Below are 17,989 nucleotides of genomic sequence, written 5' to 3'. Positions count from 1 at the left end.
GTAATGCCTACAATTCCTACAAAGTGCTTGTCTGGCTGGGGGGTCCCCAGTTCAAATTAGGGGTCCATTTGGTTCCATTTGTACACTCAGAGTCATGGGGGTCCTTTGAATTAAAATAAGTTTGTGAACCACACTGTGGTACACTATGGAACAGAGCCTGAATTAGTACAAGTTGTAAGACCTGTGAAGGAAGTAAGGAAGAGGCCCACTTTCTTTCCAATATGGCTGCTGTGCATAGAGCCTATTCTCAACAGTCTCATCATAATATGATCATTGTATTGATTGTGATAATGACATCTAGACATGTTGTGTGAACACCAGGGGGTGCCAGGACAACATCACTCTATGTAAAACTATCATGTGGTTTAGTTTTTATGTTGAAAAAAAAAAAGGTCAAAATAAATTGCACTTAAGTCAGTACTTGAGTAAATGAACTTTATTAAGTTACTTTTCCCCACTGTTATACCACAAATGCACTTAGGTCAGGAGTCTTCAAGGTTTTCCAGACCAAGGACCCCTTAGCTGAGAGAGATGAAGCAGGGACCCCCCAATACATAGTGTATACCATTGTGTTGCAGATTAAACTTTTTCATAGATTTCATAGAGAGCTTCAGACTTGTTTGACAGCACTATCATCAGTGTTTGTTTGATTGTTTGTTTGTTTGTTTACACATTATCTTTTCTATTAAATATGTTGGATTCATGTTAATGTATATTTTCAGACAGTTAACCACTTAAACTCTCAATACTTGAATAGAAAACTTGTATTTAGTCTGCTCGTTTCCCCCCTATACCAAACCTATATGCCGAAAATAGCAGATCTACAACCTCACAACGCCTCGCAGCGCAAGGCAGTGTGAGCTTGTAGATCTGCTATTTTCGGCTAATGTTCCCATCAGAATAGAGATGCTAGGGTTCAAGAGGTTAATGTTAAACAAAGTTCCAATCACACAAAGATTTGGATTTATTATTATTATTATTATTAAAGATTGAAGCAAAACAAGGTGACTTTCTTACAGTATGTGTTTATTAGAAAGCATGTCACACATGATACACAGGTTACTATAACATAAGAGTTAATAATCACAACATTGTAAAACCCATGTCAATGTTCCATACAATGAATTCATAGGTCATTACATACCATTTGACCAAACACATGGCTTTGATAAGCACAATAAATTGATACAATCATAGGTCATTACATTACATTAAGAAAAGGCTGAGACTAAGGAATAAAATCAATAGAAACAGTGGAATGATGATAAAAGGAGGATGTGGGGTTGATGTTTATTCTTCTCTCTCTGTATGTATGTTTCCTTTCTCTTTGTAGAAGCCATTTGTATATTTATACCCATGTTACTTTGATGTGTTTCTCCTTTGCTATAATGTGGAATGAACTACCAAAACCCATTAAAGATCTGGACTCTCTACCCAAACTCAAAGCTAAACTAAAAGAATGTCTGACCTCAAAATACAAAGTGAGCATAGTTTAACTCCTTGAACGCCTTGCAGTGGTGGAAAAAGTACTCGATGTGACGCATTGTGAGCTTGTAGATCTGCTATTTTCAAATGGCCGAAATGTTTATATGGCTGAAGTGGTTAATGTGTGTTTTGTAATAATAATCAGAATCTACAAAGTAACTAGTAACTGTTTTCAAATAATTGTAGTGGAGTAAAAGTACAACATTTGCCTCTGAGATGTAGTGGAGTAGAAGTAAAAGTATAAACAAATTAAAATACTCCAGTAAAGTAAAAAATACCTCAAAATTGTACTTAAGTACAGTACTTGAGTAAATGTAATTAGTTACTTTACACCACTGACACCTTGGTATAGCAGCACGCGTCGCTTTGTGCCGTGTTTCGAGCTTGTAGATCTGCTACTTTTGATGCTTTTGTGTGACGCTGTAGTATGATCAAGCAGGGCGTTAATTTATGAAAAACAACACAAAGAGTTAAAATATGGAGATCAGAGGTTTCTGCCCCACAGCAACGATATGTATTACTGATGAATTGAGTACAATAGACCACAATGGAAACAGGACGATTTACAAGCTCACAACGCGTCGCGCTGCATAACTGTGTGTGTGTGTGTGTGTGTGTGTGTGTGTGTGTGTGTGTGTGCGCGTGCAGCAGTGTCTCCAGGACACATGACGTTACTGTACCTCCTAGATCTGACACAGAGACACTGAGGAACCAGAATACCTGAACCAGAACCCAGCACAGAGTGGTTCAGTGAAAGTGCACTGGTAGGTGTGTAGGTGTGTCAGTGTGTTAGATAACACTTTGTAGAAAGACAGACTTCCAGCTGAACAGTCTACATACACGGCTACTCTGTTAGAGCGACGGAGACGGAGGACAGAGGGACGGACAGAGAGTTTAGTCTCCCCTTTGTGACGGACAATGTAATCGTTGTCACCATCATCACATTCCAGACTCCAGGATTTGTCATTGTATCCTAACCCACAGTCTAAACCCGTTCCTCTCCTGTTGATTCCTCTGTGTGTCACTGATATAGAAACCCATCCACTCCACTCTACCTCCCAGTAACAGTGGTCAGGCAGACTCTCTCTACACAGAACCTGTCTATGGGAGTCAAATCTGTCTGGATGGTCAGGATATGGTTGCTCCTCCTCCACACATGTCACCTTCTTGTTGTCCTCAGACAGAGAGAGTTTTCTGAATGCTGTGTTTGGATCCAGTGTGAGTTCACACACCCCTGATGAGAGAACAACACACAACACAACACCAGTTTACTATCATATAGAACTTCATAATAATGTACAAATGTAACTTATTAACCACTATGAGCACTGTTTCAAAAATGGCAGACAATGACAGATCTACAAGCTCTCAACGCATCATGTGATACATGTACTTTTACTCCATATTCTAACTCTTTGTGTTGTTTTTCATAAATTAACGCCCTGCTTGATCATACTACAGCGTCACACAAAAGCATCAAAAGTAGCAGATCTACAAGCTCGAAACGCGGCGCAAAGCGGTGTGTTTAGAGCTTGTAGATCTGCTACTTTTACTGTTTTTGAACTTGAATCCTGAAAAGTAACAGTTTTGGACGTACAAGGTTATACAGAGGACGCTGCTACCAAGGTGTCAGTGGTGTAAAGTAACTAATTACATTTACTCAAGTACTGTACTTAAGTACAATTTTGAGGTATTTTTACTTTACTGGAGTATTTTATTACTTCTACTCCACTACATCTCAGAGGCAAATATTGTACTTTTACTCCACTACAATTATTTGAAAACTTTAGTTACTAGTTACTTTGTAGAGTTTGATTATTATTACAAAACATAAATTACCCACTTCAGCCATATATACATTTCGGCCATTTGAAAATAGCAGATCTACAAGCTCACAATGCGTCGCATTGTGAGCTTGTAGATCTGCTATTTTCAAAGGATTTTTATACATTTGAAAAGTTGTGAAATGGGACATTCTGCATAATGAGTACTTTCTACTTTTGTTACTTTAAGTACATTTTGATACCAATACCTTTGTACTTTAACTCAAGTAACATGGGTATAAATATATAAATGGGTTGTACAAAGAGAAAGGAAACATACATACAGAGAGAGAAGAGAATGATTTTATTCCTTAGTCTCAGCCTTTTCTTAATGTAATGTGTGACCTATGATTGTATCGATTTATTGTGCTTATCAAAGCCATGTGTTTGGTCAAATGGTATGTAATGACCTATGAATTCATTGTATGGGACATTGAGATGGGTTTTACAATGTTGTGCTTATTAACTCTTATGTTATAGTAGCCTGTGAATCATGTGTGCATGAAAGTAACTAAGAACATTTACTTAAGTGCTATATGTAAGTAACATTTTGAGGTATGTGTACTTTACTTGAGTATTTCCAATTTCCAATACTTTTACTTCTACTCCACTACATCTCAGAGGCAAGTATTGTACTTTTACTCCACTACAATTATTTGAAAACTTCAGTTACTTTTCAGATATGAAAAGTTACAACGTGCAAGCTTGAAGATAACTTTTGAGTGACACACTTAGTGGCCCTCATTTATCAACGCGGTGCAGCCCAAATAATGGGCGTACGGCGAGATCACCGCACCTTTCGGCATTTATCAATATATCCTGACGTGGGCTTCATCCTACTGTAAGCTGAAATCTCACGTCTGGTCGAGACCAGTTGTTGACGTTGGCTGCGCCCGTTTATTCCATTCTAGACCTGCGGAGCAGCATTGTCTGACTGTCTGACAGGCATCTGGACACATAATCCACTCCTAAATGTATATCTACACTAATAAATAATCCCTGTGAAAATATAACATTTTATAAAGTAATTTAAACAAACTGCAAACTGTCATTCAGTTGCATTGACTATGTTAAAATAGCAGATCTAAGCTCAAAAACGGGACGCGTTGTGAGCTTGTAGATCTGCTATTTTCAAAATATACAGCGCTTCTGCGAGCGCATTTTCGGGACTCCCGACGATCTTTTCATGGACAGTGAGGTGTACAAACTTACAGTAGCGTGTCCTATGTTATGGAGTTATGTCATAGAGAGTTTTGAAGACTACAGCCTGGCTGGGTTAACGATATAAACCCGACGCTCCAATCTCTTATTAACGTGGCGGAATCACTGCCGCCGAATCACTGCCGCCTGTCCGAGTCTCACGGGGAATATCCTTCATGACTGATTGTGCACTGCTCGGTATGGGTTAAATAAATTAATATACAAACGTATTCCATTCATGGCGATGTGATTGGTATCATAATATGTCATTCATGTAGGCTACAACTACAAGCCTACGTGACAAAGATTGTACCGCTACGGATTACATGAAAGACACAGTTGGGCATGTGTGTGTGTGTGTGTGTGTGTGTGTGTGTGTGTGTGTGTGTGTGTGAGTGAGAGAGAGAGAGAGGCGTGTGCGTGTGCGTGTGCGTGTGTGACTTGACAGGCAGAGAGGCGAGGCGATCGGGGGAAACTCTTTCTTATTGGCTTTTGATGTCTTTGGTCGTATTCTGGTTCTTCTTCATGTCGTAAAATCGGGGCGTTTTGAGAATATTTAAGGGCGTGTTATTTAAATGACGCTCGTTTTCAGACGTGAGATTTATCAAAGCTCCGACCTGATGTACGCCAGGATTGGCTGTGTAGGATTCGTTGATAAATGTGACCTCGACGTAGGTGTACGGCCGAATATATGGAAAAAGATAAGCCGGATTATACGCTGCGATAAATGAGGGCCAGTGAGTGGCGACTGAGAACTTTAATCCATGAGAAGCAGATATACAAGCTCACATCATGTCACTTTTTTTTCCCCCATACTTTTTGACTGTGTGTGTAACACGCAGTCTAGTCCACTACATCTCAGAGGCAAACATTATACTTTTACTCCACTACAAGTGGATAGTGGGATCTACAATCCCACTATGCTTCGCGATGCGACACATTGTGAGCTTGTAGATCGGCTATTTTCCAATGGCCGAAATGTATATAGGGCATTAACTGGTTTTGTAATATAATCTACAAAGTAACAAGTAACTAAAGTTTTCAGATAATTAAAGTAGTAAAGGAGTAAAAGTACAATATTTTCCTCTGAGATGTAGTGGAGTAGAAGTAAAAGTACTGAAAATATTGCTATTTGTAAAAGATTTTTATACATTTGAAAACTTGTCAAGAGGGACATTCTGCACAATCAGTACTTTTTACTTTTAACCCATTAAGGCTTTTTTGAAAAAACTTATGTTGCTATGTCAGTGGTTCTCAAACTTTTTCATGTCAAGGACCCCAAAATGTATATGTATTTGGCCACGGACCCCCATCTCAAAATATTTTGTTCCAGGGACCCCCAGAAGCAAAGATTTGAGTTACAAATGTTCGCTTTAAAATATATATATTCAAAGATTTGCACAAATTTTCAAAAATAGCAAATCTACAAGCTCGTAGCGCGGCACAGCTCAAATCTAAAAATTAATGGGTTAAGTACATTTTGATACCAATACTGTTGTACTTTTACTCAAGTAAATTTTTAATTCCTGACTTTTACTTGTAACAGAGTATTTCTACATTGTAGTATCGGTACTTTTACTTAAAGGGATATTTCACTTTCAAAAAAACTTTTGGTCATTTTATCGTCTACTCAGGCTTTTGTGAACCCCCCAGACAGTTTTTAAGTTGCTCGATTCAGTATTTAGATATTTGATATTCATTTTATCAGACACGCCCCCTTCCTATACAAACCCATTGTAACTTCAAACTCCATTTTAACCATGTTAGATTCATCAAAAAAACCCGTCCTTGGTTCTGGTGACTCATACCGCCCCCCTAATACATGAGGGGGGCGTGTTTTTTCAATAACTTTTTTCATTTATTTTTTAAAAAAAATTGGAAAATGAAAAAAATTAAATACAATAAAAAAATTAAATAAAATAAATGAAAAAAAATATCGGAAAAACACGGCCCCCTCACGCATTAGGAGGGCAGGGTGAGTCACCAAAACCAAGGACGGGTGTTTTAGATGAATTTAACATGGTTAAAATGGAGTTTGAAGTTACAATTGGTTTGTATAGGAAGGGGGTGTGTCTGATAAAATGAATATCAAATATCTAAATACTGAATCGAGCAACTTAAAAACTGTCTAGGGGGTTCACAAAGGCCTGAGTAGACGATAAAATGACCAAAAGTGTTTTTGAAAGTGAAATATCCCTTTAAGTAAAACATTTGAGTACTTTTTCCACCACTGCTGATAGCCTAGTGAAAGTGAATGAAATTCGCTCTGGTCAAACCCCATTCAGCAATGAATTAATTCTGCAGTTTAAAGGTGGCCTTACACTACGAGATAATCGGGGTCTTAAACAACCCTCCCGAGTATCGGGGGAGCGTGCCCTACCCCAGCGTATAGATCGGGAGCGAATCTCGGGCATAAATATCATCTAGTGTGAGGGTTCAAAGATCCAATCTTAACCCTCCCGAGTTGCTCACAGGACGGTCGGGGCCGCCTGACCGTTTTCAAACATGTTTATTTATCTGGATCGCTACTGTATGGAACAGCACAGTGGGGGACCGAGAGAAACACGGCCGCTGTTCAGATGCAAGGGACGGGGGCCACTAATCTCACGCACGTGTGTGGGCGCGCACGCACGCACGCACGCACGCACGCACGCACGCACGCACGCACACACACACACACACACACACACACACACACACACACACACACACACACACACACACACACACACACACACACACACACACACACACACACACACACACACACACACACACACTTCATACCGCCAGGTTGGTTGTTTATGTAGGCCTTTATACAAGGCCTACTTTATATCTTATCTCAGATACTCTTGTTAGATCTCCTTTCCCACTTGCCCCCCCCCCCTCCTTCTTCTTCTTTTTCTATGGAAATAACGACACGATGGGAACCATGCACAAAAAACGAATTTCACCCACTTTTTTACTTCTGTAAACCTGTGATGTGACAATAAAGCTGATTCTGATTCTGATTCTAGGATGGACTGTATCCAATATATGGATACTGTAGCAATATGTTCTTTTTAGCAAGTGACACCCCTGCATGATGGATGATGATGGATGTAGATAAATGATGCTTTATGAAACTATGGACTGACGCAGGAACAGTGCAGACACTGCATTGTGCAGTGGTGGAAAAAGTACTCAAATGTTTCACTTAAGTAAAAGTATCAATTCTGCAATGTTGAAAAAAGTTAAAAGTAAAAGTCTGGAATTCAAAATGTACTTGAGTAAAAGTACAAAAGTATTGGTATCAAAATGTACTAAAGTAATAAAAGTAGAAAGTATACTCATTATGCAGAATGTCCCATTTCACAAGTTTTAAAATGTTTAAAATGTATGAAAATCTTTTTTAAATAGCAGATCTACGAGCTCACTCAAATAGCCAATCTACAAGCCATCGCGACGCATTGTGAGCTTGTAGATCGGCTAGTTTCAAATGGCCAAAATGTATATAGGGCTGAAGTGGTTTTATAATAATAATCAAAACTTACCACGTAACTAGTAACTAAAGTTTTCAAATAATTGTAGTGGAGCAAAAGCACAATATCTGAGATGTAGTGGAGTAGAAGTAAAAGTACTGGAAATTGGAAGTACTCCAGTAAAGTACAAATACCTAATAATTGTACTCAAGCACAGTACTTGAGTACACGTACTTAGTTACTTTTCACCACTGGCATGGTGTCAATGTGCACCCTTCATAGTTCTTAAATCCATCGATTTTGCAAAATGTTGCAAGGGAAGACTCTCAGAGTCTGTGCCATGAAAACCTGGTTTATTTTTCGTTGCGTCATAGTGTCGAGCGGATAACATTATGCGATATACAAGACCACAATGACCCACATCAACATTTGTTCAATTAGAGAGAGGCTATCTTTAATTAAATCACTCCTGTTTGGTGTGCTCTTACAGGCTAGAGAGTTTACATTCAGAGAGGAAGTGATGAAAGCTTTGAGAAGTACAGTAGGTACTTAGTGTATAATTCTAGAATCCTGGACAACATTGCTAGGCAGGGTTCACCCAAAACTAGATTGTGTTATGTAATAAACCCCAGGTAATATAATGCATGTTTTTGTTAATATAAACACATTACAGTTATGTTAAGTGAAAGTCACATGCTGGGGGCGGCCATAGCTGAGTGGTTAGTGAGCCCGCATAGGGAGCCAGAGGCCCTGGTTGCCCCAGGTACGATTCCAGGCCACGCCAGCAGTGTCGATGAAATGAAATTTGTCCCTGAGCAAGACTCTTAACCCCTAATTGCTCACAGGCCCTCATTGGAAACAAGCCCGCAAGGACTTTCATGAACGTCCTGTTAAAAGGAATTATCCTTATCCTGCTGTTTATATGAGCTGTTCTACATAGCAGGATGTGTGCTGCTTTGATTTCATGATTGAAACAGAATAAACACTTACACTTCCTCACACCTGGTTGCAGCCTGCACTCTCCGCCATGGTGAACACTGGGGGTGAAGGAGAGACAAAGTCAAGCCTGTATATTCTATTTGATAATAGAAACAATGATAGATAAAGCATTTATGCCATTAAACATGAAATACTACTAGTGCGTGGCAACGTGTCGTCAGCAAGGGGGCGTGGCACATGCGAGTTATGTAAGTGCACTGAAGTTGAGAGTTGGGTAAGTCCCGGGAAAGTGATTGCTGTGATTGGCCAGTAGTCACTTTGAGTGGCAGTTGGGGCAAACGCAGTCCCCACAACATCATTTACTATTCTGTGCCTATCGGTACATAACTCGGACGGGGCTGAGTAGGCACAAGCGAACTTTGCAACATTCGGCACGTGCCTCTCGTGGCTCAAGTTCACTTGAGACTGCAGCCATGTTGGCGGTCAGAGAGTATATAAAGATGCACTTCAGACTAGGGAGTATGACGGTGGTCTGTGTTTGTAAACATTTACTTATTTGCCGACTACATAGTGAACGGGATAGATAAAAATGACCTCACGCTCAACATATTATGGCAACTGAATGTACGGCAAGCTACCTAGTAATTTTTGCGAATGTGCTGGGAGAATAACATTTTCCCTAAAGTGAAAACACATAGTAATTTTACCGGATAGCGCCATGACGTTGAGCATTGATTTCAACCAGAGAGAGTCATCCGTCACTTTGGATAGCAGCAGCTGCCAGGCAGCATATGCTTAGATTAATGTGGTGCTTAATATCGAGACAAGAGAGAGCGTGTGACCGTAAGCCCGTAGCCTAAAACTGTTCAGTGACAAAATGCTTCAGAGCAATGTTGACAATGCTTTGAGAAAGGTGAAACTGATATGTGTTGCATGAAGAATATGGCTTATCCTAAGATGTAAGTTAAAGCTCTGTTTATAGGGAGAAGGGGTGACAGAGAAAAGAGAAAAGCAGGCAAACTGAATGAAATGAAGGGATTGCGATTGCTTTTTATTTGTTGTGAGCTTGTATGCATATAGGTGCATATAGGTTTAAAGTGCTCACGTGGCCTATAATAGTCACTTCTTTTGGGCTTCTTTTCATAGACCTGGTTGCTTATTTCTCTTGCAAAATCCGGCAACACTGGTTGCGACACAGCTGTCTTGTATGATGAAAAAACAAAACAATGTTGACATTTCAAGATCTGTTATGGGATTTATAAACTGACAGTGTGATTTCACTACTCTTAAACAACTAAGAACGTTTGCATTGACTGGCAGCAAGTCTCTCCCTACCTGAGGGTCTGCAGTTGTCCAGCAGAGCGCAGCGTGTCTTCTGATTTCCCTGAGTGATTGTAGCTTATATCCAACACTTTTAGATGGGGGTTGGATCTCAGAGCTGTGACCAGATAAGAACAGCCTTTCTCTGAGACCATACAGCCTGACAACCTACACACACAGAGAGAGAGAGAGAGAGAGAGAGAGAGAGAGAGAGAGAGAGAGAGAGAGAGAGAGAGAGAGAGCGAGCGGCAGGGGCCCATTTACGTTTTTAAGTTGCTTGATTTAATATATATGTCACAGGGAAATTGGCATTCCAAGGAAATTGAAAAAGGAGCGCTCGTTTTTAGGCGCGGGGCTTCGGCGCGAGGCTGGGCTTTTTGAGAAAGGGTTTTTTACGCGAGGCGCTCCTCCTCGCGAGGAGGAAGAGGAGGAGGCGCTAGGGGAATGCTGAACACGCGTTTGTGCCGCGAGTGCCCGCGCCGACCAGCCGATGGTCTGCTAGTCGAATCAACTAATCAAAATTGGACTGATATGGAATTATGGATATATCTCATTTATATAAAAGGAATGGGGGGGAAATTTATATTAAGGAATACTGACCTGAGGGTCTCCAATCTACTGTCTGGACTCCCCAGTCCAATGCAAAGCTTCTTTATTCCTCCATCCCGCAGATCATTATTAGACAAGTCCAATTCTCTAACATTAGAGTCGGAGGTGAGAACTGATGATAACCCCTCACAGCATCTCTCCGAGAGGTTGCAGCCACTCAGCCTAAAGAAACAATAGCGCTAAAATTAGATGTTTCTATTTTCTTTCCTATAAAAGAATGATGATATAATATATATCCATGTGTTAGTTCACCTACAGAACTCTTTTGGAGGCTTTGACCACTGGCAGCAGTTTTAGAAGAGCCTCTTCTGAAGCAGAGTATTTCTTCAAGTCAAACACGTCCAGCTCCTTTCCTGATGACAGCAACATGAAGGCCAAAGCTGACCACTGAGCAGGAGAAGGTTTGTCTGTGGAGATACTTCCCGAGGTCAGGTACTGTTGGATCTCTTCCTCTAGAGAATGATCATTTAGCTCATTCAGACAGTGGAGCAGACCGATTGCTTTCTCTTGAGGGAGATTTTCCCTGATCTTCTTCTTGATGTACTTGACTGTTTCTTGGTCGGACTGTGAGCTATTTTCTGTCTGTTTGAACAACCTTTTTAAGAGAGTTTGATTGGTTTCCACTGAGAGGCCCAGCAGGAAACGTAGGAACAAGTCCAGGTGTCCGTTTGGACTCTTTAAGGCCTCATCTACAGCACTCTGGTAAAGGTTCTTCTTAGATTTGTGTCTAAATAGCTTGGAGAACTTGGAGTTTTTTTGTGACATTAGGTTGAGACCATCATTCTTGAATGAGAGAAAGACATAAAGAGCACCCAGAAACTCCTGAACACTCAGATGAACAAAGCTGAACACCTTGACTTCGTGTAACCCACCCTCCTCTTTAAACATCTGTGTGAACACTCCTGAGTACTCTAAGGCATCACTGATAACAATGCCACACTCTTTCAGGTCTGATTCATAGAAGATGAGGTTGCCTTTCTTCAGCTGTTCAAAAGCCAGTTTTCCAAGAGCCAGAATAGCCTGAATATTCTCTGGATTCAAGTCTGATTGTCTCTGATCTTCGTCCATCTTGGCATTCTGATGTTTGAACTGAACCACTATGAAGTGGATGTACATCGCAGTCAGGGTCTTCGGCAGTGCACCATGCTTCTCTATTCTCAAGATATTCTCTAGAACTGTAGCAGCTATCCAACAGAAGACTGGAAGGTAACACATGATGTGGAGGCTTTGTGAATTTTTGATGTGTGAGGAGATTGTTGTGGCCTTGTGCTCATCATCAATAAATCTCTTTTTAAAGTACTCCTCCTTCTGGGGGTCAGTGAACCCTCTCAGCTCTGTCACCCTGTCAACAGAAGGGATCAGACTGGCGGCTGCAGGTCGTGTGGTTATCCAGATGCGGGCAGAGGGAAGCAGGTTTCCCTTGATTAGGTTTGTCAGTAGCACGTCCACTGATGTTTGCTTCGTGACATCAGTCCAGATGGCATTGTTCCGGAAGTGTAGAGGAATCCTACACTCATCTAATCCATCAAAGATGAACACAGTTTGGGTCTCTTTGTTCAAGATTCTTGCTCTGTTGACTTCACCAAAAAAGTATTGAAGAAGTTCCATCAAACTGTACTTCTCATCCTTCACCAAATTCAACCTTCGGAAAGTGAATGGAAACAGGAAGTGGATATTCTGGTTGGTTTTATCTTCTGCCCAGTCCAGAGTGTACTTCTGAGTTGAGACTGTTTTACCAGTGCCAGCCACTCCCTTCGTCATCACTGTTCTGATTTTACCTTCTCCAGGTAAAGGCTTAAAGATGTCTTCAAGTTTGATTGGTGATTCTGGTGTGAATGGTTTCCTAAACGCTGTTTCAATCTGACTGACCTCATGTTCATTACTGATCTCGCCACTCTCTTCCTTTGTGATATAGACCTCTGTGAAGATCTGATTAAGAGGTTTGTTTGGAGTTCGACCGAGCTTTGTCCTCTCTTCCAGACATTTCAACTCCTTCTGAAGATTAGACTTGAGTTGTTGCGTTTCTAAATGACAAAAAAAAATAAAGAAAGAAAGAAAAAAACAGACAGCCTCAGTAAGTGCATCTTATGGTAAATGTGGTCCTCAAATAAGATGACTTGATAATTCTGAAGTTAAAAGGGTGATTGTTTGTCTGCTGTTGTTGCCATTTAACTGCTGTAAGATTATGTAGCAATCTTCCATTGAGATGAGATGAATTATTGACATATTTAAACAACAGTTCTAAATCCGATAGTCCCAATCCTTGATTCTGATTGGCTGATTCCTGTGATAAAATACTTTTTCTGGATGTGCACCGTGCATGGTGTGTCTCTCTACAGCAAGGTGTGTCTCTCTAAAGGTTAATATCGGAATACTGATATATTATTGATTTCAGCTGTTACAATTCCAAACATGCAAACATGACGCTTTATATTAGTAGCTTAATGACTAGTATAAAATTATTTTGTCTTTTTTATGTCCAATGTATTTGTATTTAAGTTTATAAAGTTAACATAAAAAGTATAACTAAATGCATTTGAAATTAAATAAAAAAATGACTTCAGGATTCCAATTGAAAAACAGCAAAAAACTAAAATCAAATTCAAAAATGGTAAAAATTGCAGATCTACAAACTCAAAATGCGCCACACTGTGACGTACGGGGCTTCTATGCACCGCCTGTACATGACTGTGAGTGACTCAGGATCTGCGGGCGGGGCTTGCATCTCTAATTTACCACATGTAATGTGAGTGATGTGTTGAATTTGGATGAGTTTTGAGTGGAAAGTGTGCGCCAAAATAGGTCAATGTTCTATCTAATGTGCTCTTTAAATAGCATGGAAAAGCTACACTGGTGTAATGCACCAGGCTTTAGATGAGGTCAGAGCTGATCTAAGGTGCAACCACTTTCTGACTCTTCTCACTTTCTCCTATGGTGCACATATGGACGCAAGTACATTTGGTACTGGACGTGGAAATGACAACTGGGTCGGATGTAAACTAGCAGTGACTCTTTGTGTCAGGCGTAATATAGGGCCACATAACACTACCCTGGCATTGGCCAAACTGATAACGTAGATTCACTCTCACGTTCATCCCCGGTATCAGTCTGGACTTCGGCCCATAGGGAACGAGTATGAGAAATCAGAAAATGATCGGGCCAATCAGTGACTGCGTTTCAACTACTGTTCGTACAACAGTGAAAAGCTAATTTTCTGATTTCTCATACTCGCTTCCTATGGGCCGAAGTCCAGACTGATACCGGGGAGACTACCTGTTGCCTGTTAAGGCAGTACCTGTCACAATTCTCAATTCTTTCTTTTTACATTTCTCAATCTTGCCCCAAGAAGGGTTTGCTATGAATTCCTCCAAATCAAAATCCATACTTACAAAATTTGACCAACTGCCAACCAGAGAGAAAAAAAAACAACAACTTACCAATTAACAGTACCTGTCACACTTGGACAGGTACTGTCCAAGTGTGACAGTGTACTGACTTGGCCGGCAGGATTATATTTTACCGGCCAAAGAATACATTTACCGGCCATATATTATAATTAACGCCACATGCGTGTTTGGTTATCAACACCCGAGCGAACCACCCTACTCAGTGCTGATTAGGAGGAGACACAGCTGTGTCTCTCAGCTGTGTTGTGGCGTATCAAAAATAGCAGACATACAAGCTCACAACGCGGCACGTTGAGACGTGCTGTGATCTTGTAGCTCTGATATTTTCAACGTGCGACACCATCGTACAACGAATAGGCTAATCCATAACTGCAGCGCGCAGCAGCAGGCTGTCGGAATTAAACCACACAGTCAGATCATGATAAAAACTAACGGAATCCCTGGTATATGTATGTGTTAAAAATGTTCCTTTGGGGGTATTTTTAAAGGTCTGTACTACCAGACTTGGCTCAATAAATTCTATCACATCGGATCAAGTCTGCATCCATCGCTTCTTTTCATCAGAATGCTTTGAAACATTGGTGTTGGTGTAAGTTCCAGACTATTTTCAGTTCACAGTCAGGAATGCTTCCATTTAGACCCTAGATGACCAGAGTCCCTCAGGGGTCTACACTTGTTCCCCTCCCCTTTTCCTTCTAAATCATCTTTGCTGAAAATAGCCAATAAACAAGCTTACAAGGCGTAACATATTGTGAGCTTGTAAAAGTAGTTTTGCTGAATGTTTGCCTATGATATGCCCAGAATAGAGTTCATGTGGTTAATCCTCTCCATCATGTTAAAGCTGTTAATAAAGACTTTCTTACTGCTCTCCATCATGTTAAAGCTGTGACTTTCATACTGCTCTCTAGAAGGTTGGCAGTTAAATCAAATGTTTCATAACTCACCACTGTTAGCTGAGTCTTCTGATGGAAGTACAGCTCCTGCATAAGAAGAGGAGTAATGAAGTGAGCTCAGTGAGTCATTATCTAGGGAGGAAGACATTTCATATCTTGCCAGTATATCACACGATCCTGTTAACCAATATACAATTGGGAAAATAAGTATTGAATGCGTCAACCTTTTCAATAGTAAATATATTTCTAAATGATACTAATTAATCCCAATATTAAAGTCCATAAATAATAATGATGTTGAATGACACAGGGATAAAATTATTGAAAATGCGAATTGAAATACATTTTGTATGTTTTGAACGACGCTTCTTGTATGAAGAAACGAATCATCCACACCGAATTCTGGCCTATTCCTCTACACAGATTGGGCCTCATTCACAAAGCTGTTCTTAACTTCCTACTATATTGTAGTAGTAGAGCGGGTGGCAATACGGTCGTGCACTTTTTGTAAGAAGCGTGAAACTTTCAGCATAGTTAGTAAATACCACAAGTAAGACACGCGAACGCTGGAAGCGAACGCAGCTCGAAAATATTGTGTATTTACGGACTTGTGTGTATGTGTGTGTGTGTGTGTGTGTGTGTGTGTTTTGACTGTAGCTGCACTCTGGCGCACTCTGTCGGCCGCACCCAGGCAGTGCACTGCACACAGACAGACGAACACACTCACAAGCCGAGCAGAGTTTCATAGTAGGCTCCACTTGGGCGGAGGCGCGGCGAAATAACATACATTTTCAGAAGGGGAGGGAAGACAGATTTGACCTCTGAGAGGTCAAATCCAAGATGGCTGCCAGTCCACTGGGGCTAAATGTCAAACACATAATTTTGGAACTAAATACTGCAGAAAAACATTTAAGACATTCTTAACAACTAAGTTGGGGTTGCCCATGCATTTGATGATACTTTGGAGATTGCCAGAACCCAAGGACATACATTAAATCAAGGTCAAAGTTACATAGTAATAAGTATGTTTTAGCTTGGACACTGGATTATACTGCAATATAGTGAAACGGTACTAATTTTTTCCGTCAGTCAGTTGCATGTCAGGCTTTATATTTCCCTTCATATTTTTCTCACTCATAGCTGACATCAATGAACATGTTGATCAACACTTCAACAGCAACACAGCGACAGATATACTATGTCCCCTTATCTATATTTTGTATTTGAACGCATTAATTAGTTAATTAAACTTTGCACACACACTCCCAGGAGGCAAAGGAAGAATGTTACATGTGTTCTTGAGTTAATACCAATGTCTGGTCTAAATGTCATGTAAATAGCATCATTGGAAATATATTTACTGGGGGGAGGTTGATGCTTTCAATACTTACTTTCCACCACTACCTTGGCTTGTGGAGCTGAAAATAAGGTGAATTTGGCTGGACCACTAAAGTGACATTACTTCAAAATGAGGTGATTTCTATTCATTTATTTGAAAACAGAAGCTCCAAACAAGGGCAACAACATTGCAACCAGATCCTATTTTAATTAAGTTGAGGACATAATACTGTAAACATGATGTTGGAGTGTGTTTTGTGTTTTGATATTTTGAACATGATTTCCTCAACTATGACATCATAGTACAGAATGTCAGTTATTTCTGGACTACAGCCCATGTTTCCTATAGTTCCAGTCAGACCTTCCCCTCCAGTCAACCACCTTATTAAAGGTCCGGTCACACATATAAGTTTGGTGGGCGGAAGTTCCATCGACTCCCATTATATGGGAAAAAACTGAAAAACTGGTTTTCTTTCAGTGATCCAGCGCTCCATATGCAGGGTGAATGCAAGGCAGACGATCCCAAACAAACGGCCAGACACATGCGCTCGTATTTCAATGTAAACATTGTTATTGTTGATGAATGGCCTGAACACTTCGCACTTTTTACCGATAGGAATGCCCCCCCCGCCCCACACACACACATCTGAATATCGTATGTGTGAATGAAAAATTATTATCCCAAATAATCAAGAAGTTTGTATTCATTATTCAGTTTCACATACAAACGTGGGCTACAAAAAACAAAACATCTCAGTGCTTTATTGTCATAAATTGCACCCTTCTACCATATGCCATTCACTAAATTTATGTCATTCACATGCACTTGTCTTGAACCCTCTATTTTCAGTAAAAATGGACCTTGGACGCTTTTTTCTGTCAACACCAAATCTCCTCGTCAAAAACAGACAATCTACAAGCTCACCACACGTTGAGTTGCGTTGTGAGCTTGTAGATCGGCTATTTTTGGCGAATGTTCCCCCCAGGCCCCAGAATAGGCATAGCTGGGGTTAATTTGGTTGATGCTATTCATAATGATGTAATGATGTTTGTTAAGGTGTGCTAATGTTTTCATATTGCTGGATAATATGGGTAATATTAATATCTTATATTGCACGTGCATATGTTTCCATGTTGCTAGTACATTCCTCTGTCCTCACTTCTACAAATAGCACTAGTCAAAGAACTATACATCCGGAAAACCGGCATTTTGTTGGCACTGCCCTGCACCAGTTGCTCAAAACCCCGGAAGATGACAAAGAAACCGACGAAAATGTGAGGAAGTGCTGCATGGACTTGCGATCAGATGTGGCATTCTGCCGTTGATTGTGTGACAGTACCTTTCGACTGTCAAATACCTAGCCAGACTGTACCAAGTCATCAGGGAAGAGAGAGGGGTGAGACGGAAGTTTTTTTTGTTAGTTTGGCTTTTGTTTTGAATGTATTTAGTTAATTATCTATGTGTTTTAACCTGTATAGGCTAAATAGTTATTTGTATCGTGTGTGCAAATATC

General features: G+C 40.3%; 1 protein-coding gene across 3 annotated transcripts in view; it reads right to left on the bottom strand.

Moving 5' to 3' along the window:
• Positions 1 to 17,989, bottom strand: part of LOC308080684 (protein NLRC3-like) — a 414,646-nt gene that overhangs the window by 312,902 nt on the left and 83,755 nt on the right. The window contains exons 10-15 of one of the 3 annotated variants that reach the window (XM_080422615.1): positions 15,189 to 15,224; positions 11,094 to 12,861; positions 10,829 to 10,999; positions 10,244 to 10,396; positions 8,960 to 9,006; positions 1,065 to 2,719 (exon numbers count right to left, since the gene is read on the bottom strand). The exons of the other annotated variants lie outside the window; for them this stretch is intronic. Of the exons in view, the coding sequence (XP_080278741.1) occupies positions 2,169 to 2,719; positions 8,960 to 9,006; positions 10,244 to 10,396; positions 10,829 to 10,999; positions 11,094 to 12,861; positions 15,189 to 15,224 (2,726 nt within the window). The 3' untranslated portion in view covers positions 1,065 to 2,168. Of the gene's footprint in view, positions 1 to 1,064; positions 2,720 to 8,959; positions 9,007 to 10,243; positions 10,397 to 10,828; positions 11,000 to 11,093; positions 12,862 to 15,188; positions 15,225 to 17,989 lie in introns of those variants that run through there. 3 annotated transcript variants of the gene reach the window in all.

Source organism: Gymnoscopelus braueri (assembly GCF_963280865.1).
Source record: "Gymnoscopelus braueri genome assembly, chromosome: 24".
Lineage (NCBI taxonomy): Eukaryota > Metazoa > Chordata > Actinopteri > Myctophiformes > Myctophidae > Gymnoscopelus > Gymnoscopelus braueri.
This window is presented reverse-complemented; position numbering and strand designations above follow the sequence as displayed.